Source organism: Limulus polyphemus, unplaced genomic scaffold (assembly GCF_000517525.1).
Source record: "Limulus polyphemus unplaced genomic scaffold, Limulus_polyphemus-2.1.2 Scaffold3554, whole genome shotgun sequence".
Taxonomy (NCBI): domain Eukaryota; kingdom Metazoa; phylum Arthropoda; class Merostomata; order Xiphosura; family Limulidae; genus Limulus; species Limulus polyphemus.
Genome location: NW_013669164.1, coordinates 90,073 through 94,037, shown reverse-complemented (window position 1 = coordinate 94,037; position 3,965 = coordinate 90,073). Strand labels below are relative to the sequence as shown.

The 3,965-nt window shown below is 32.0% G+C and overlaps 1 protein-coding gene across 1 annotated transcript in view; it reads left to right on the top strand.

Moving 5' to 3' along the window:
- Window positions 1-3,029, top strand: part of LOC106469578 (transitional endoplasmic reticulum ATPase TER94-like) — a 26,817-nt gene extending 23,788 nt beyond the window's left edge. The window contains exons 14-15 of the mRNA XM_013930081.2: window positions 1,504-1,661; window positions 2,504-3,029. Of these exons, the coding sequence (XP_013785535.1) occupies window positions 1,504-1,661; window positions 2,504-2,600 (255 nt within the window). The 3' untranslated portion in view covers window positions 2,601-3,029. The remainder of the gene's footprint in view (window positions 1-1,503; window positions 1,662-2,503) is intronic.
- The last annotated feature ends 936 nt before the right edge of the window (window positions 3,030-3,965 follow it).

Here is a 3,965-nt window from a genome sequence, read left to right as displayed (position 1 = left end):
AATAAGGACATGAGAAAAACATTGCTTTACAAACTTTAAGACTTAATAAAAATATTTGATATTTTGCGAATGAAAACATTGTAATGTTTAGTGATAATCTGCCAAATTTCATTAACATTTGCTACTAATTTAAAAGTTATAGCATGAAAACTATAGCAAGTACAAAATGTTTGTGAGGTCGGTCCGAGGGACTGAGCCCATGCTGAAAAAAGAGTTAAATAGTGCAAAAGATCATTGTAGTTCCAGCAGTTTCATATCTGAAGATTCAAAATGGTTAAACAAACTGTTTGAAAGAGAACTTATACTTTTATTACTTATTAATTTATCTAGTTTAGTATAGAACTGGAAAATCTTTTCAAAATGTTTTTAATTATTTTTGGTTGATAATATTCAAACTTCTATTAACTAATCCCACATGCATAGAACATTATGTACTATATTACAATCATAACTATTAATGTTTTTATCAGCATTTTCCTGACAATTCTGTACATAAACTCAACACTGTAATTACTTCTCCATATTGTGTTTTTATCACAAATTTATTCATAGCCATTTTAACAAGAAAAGTCTCTAAGTGTCATATATTTTCTCTTGACAAAATTTTAAAAACTTTAAAAAAGTTTGTAATAAAGCACAAAGCTACACAAAGGCTATCTGTGATCTGACCACCACAGGTATCGAAACCCGAATTCTAGCATTGTAAGTCCGCAGACATACTGCTGTGCCACTGGAGGCTTCTGTAATAAAATTGTAATCTGACTTATATTATCGATTCTACGTACACTCTTCAAAATGCACTTAAAATAACCCTATTTTGTTCTTTATTACTAACACAGAGAAATCTTTTTCTGAGAATTCCACACAGTGTTACTATTACTTTTAAAGTTTGTGAAATAGAATTGTTCTCTGTGCCAAGTTATGCTAAAAACATGATGACAAAAAAGTAAATAAACAGTTTAACTATTGCCAAAAAAACAATGTTATGAGATTTTTATTACAAAATGTTCACCTCTAGACTTAATTTTATTAAAGCAGATGCTGCCATTGATCTTCCATAAAACAGAAACAGCAAGTCCTTCAAAACATTTTTTAAAGAATTTAAATGGCAATCAAGGCTCTGTTATAAAAAAGTACTAATTATCTTTTTCAAGTAAGTTTGAAGCTTCTGTGTTGTTTAGGATTGCAAGCTCATAATGTTCCAATAAGAAACTTATGTACTTGGCCAAAGAATGCTAATTTTTTTTGTATTGTATCTCTAAAACACAGACACTTCATCAGTTTCATCTAGTTCATACTGTAACCACTCTTGTCATGTTATTTGCTAATATAATTAGTATCTCAAACACATCTGTCATATCTCAGCCAGTGTGAAAAACCCTGGTATTAGGCAAAAGACCTTATTAGCACTGAACATAGTGTCTTTACTTTTGCTCATAAGTCTCTTATTAATAATTGTTAAATACTATTAAGAAGATTAGTGAATCATTTTTTTTTAAATAGGATTTTGAGGAATCTGATCCTGTGCCAGAGATCCGAAAAGATCACTTTGAAGAAGCTATGAAATTTGCACGCCGATCGGTTAGTGATAACGACATCAGAAAGTATGAAATGTTCTCCCAGACACTCCAGCAGAGTCGTGGATTTGGTACAAATTTTAGGTAAGATCTAATTTGATTTCCTCTTCCAGATAACTTGTGAGTCATAGATAGGTTACCCACACTGACCTTTGTTACATGACAAAAGATGTGTGTGTTACCCATGCTGGCCTTTACTACATGACACAGGATATGTGTTACCCATACTGACTTTTGCTACATGACATAGGACGTGTGTTACCCATACTCCCACACTGACCATTGTTACATGACATGAGATGTGTGTTACCCATACTGACCTTTGTTACATGACATGAGATGTGTTACCCATACTGACCTTTGTTACATGACATAGGCATATGTTACCCATCCTGACCTTTGTTACATGACATAGGACACATGTTACCCACACTGACCTTTGTTACATGACATAGGACACATGTTACCCACACTGACCTTTGTTACATGACACAGGATGTGTCTTACCCATGCTGACCATTGTTACAAGACACAGGATGCATGTTACACCATGTTGACCTTTGTTATATGACATAGAACGTGTGTTACACCATGCTGACCCTTGCTACATGACTTGAATTACCAACAACTTAAGTAGATCTATTTTCAATAATGGAATACATCCTATTTTTTGCCCACATAGAGATAATAAAAGTTAAATGAGTGTTGGGATGTGTTTTCTAAAAACTATCTTTTCAACCTGTGGGGGGTGAGATTGCAACTTAGAAAATAAGACAGTTCAGAAATGTTTTTTTTTAGAATGGTTGTCTTACAGTTAAATGTGTTTAAACACACAGTTTTGCTAAAGAAACTTTTGTTTTCAAACGAGCAATTTCTTCAACTTACTGTTGCATAAATTCTGAGAAGCATAATTATATTTTATACAGATTTCCAAATGCACAACCATCTGGATCTGGAGGATCTCAAGGTCCTGATCAGGGAAATTTCCAGAATGATGGAGATGATGATGATCTATACAGCTAAGAACGTCACTCCAGTCTCATCTTTTAGGAATAAATGCAAAAGAATTTACATTCTGTGAAGGGATTTTAATAACGTAATCCTTTTGAAGGACAACTTGTTCTTGTCTAGCATGCAGATGGAACTGGAACATGATGTTATATAACCAGATAGAAGAATTGTTTAGGGTAATTTTGCACTTCTACTTCAGTGATGAACGTTTTTATTATTCACCACTGCATGTAAGGCATTAACAGGGAGTATTATAAGATGTTTATTCATTTTGTTCATTGTACACAAATTCAGTTTTTTTTTCCCAGTTTTTTCAATAGATATAAATATTCCCTATGAAACTGGATTCTGTTTTATAAACAAATCGTTCTGTAATCCTTTCTTTGTAATACTGCTTAGTCATTAAAATATAGATAAAGTACTTTATCCAGTACAGCTTAATATGGTGTATGAGGGGACATGTTTTAATTACTCAGTATTAGTGACAAGTTCTGATGAAATTGAGTGGAATTTTATCAGTAAATATAGTGATAAACAAGTAGTCATAATTATCTATCTCACAGTTACTAAATGTAAACTATATTGTTATTAAGTTTTGTGATGGGTTCAGTTTTTTTGTTTTTTGCACACACATTTTCAAAGCCCCATTTTTGGGCAGCATGATTTACAGACATTTTTTTTAGTCTCTCTGAAGTTCCATTTTTTAAACAGCATGGCACAAAAGTCACACCCATAAAGATTGTGAATAACAATAACAAAAAGTAGTTTTTTTTTGTTTATTAAATTAAATGTTTGGTCTATTAGTCTTTAACTTCGACTCAATAACTGCTTCGAAGTGAATGGCCAGCAATTTTAACATTTACTGTAATAAACAAAAAAGTAACTATTTGCATCACCCTGTATATTATTTTATAGTCTTACTTACACTGATACTTTGGAAACTTTCACACCTTAAAATATCTGGAATAATATTTCACCTGTGCATTTTTATGCCCTGAATCCAAAAACCAATTTTCCCCCATATGGTGTTTATGAGGAGAAATCATGCCCTAAAGTTGGGAACTTTCACAGTTAAGTATATATATATAGGAAAATTCCCACCATCTTTACATCTAAAACAGAGTAACCTGTTGGTGAAATCTGACATGTTTTATTGTACAAGGTGGAGATTCAAATACAACGTCTGTTGAAATTCTTTTTTTATAGATGTTTTGATAAACACTGATTGTGTCAAATGTTTGATTAATATATATATATATATATATATAGAGAGAGAGAGAGTAAGAAGAAATACATACGAACACTATACGTACTAATATAAGTAATAGTAGGAGTACGTAGGTAAGTTAAGTAAGTTCTTACTAGTCGTAGTAAGTT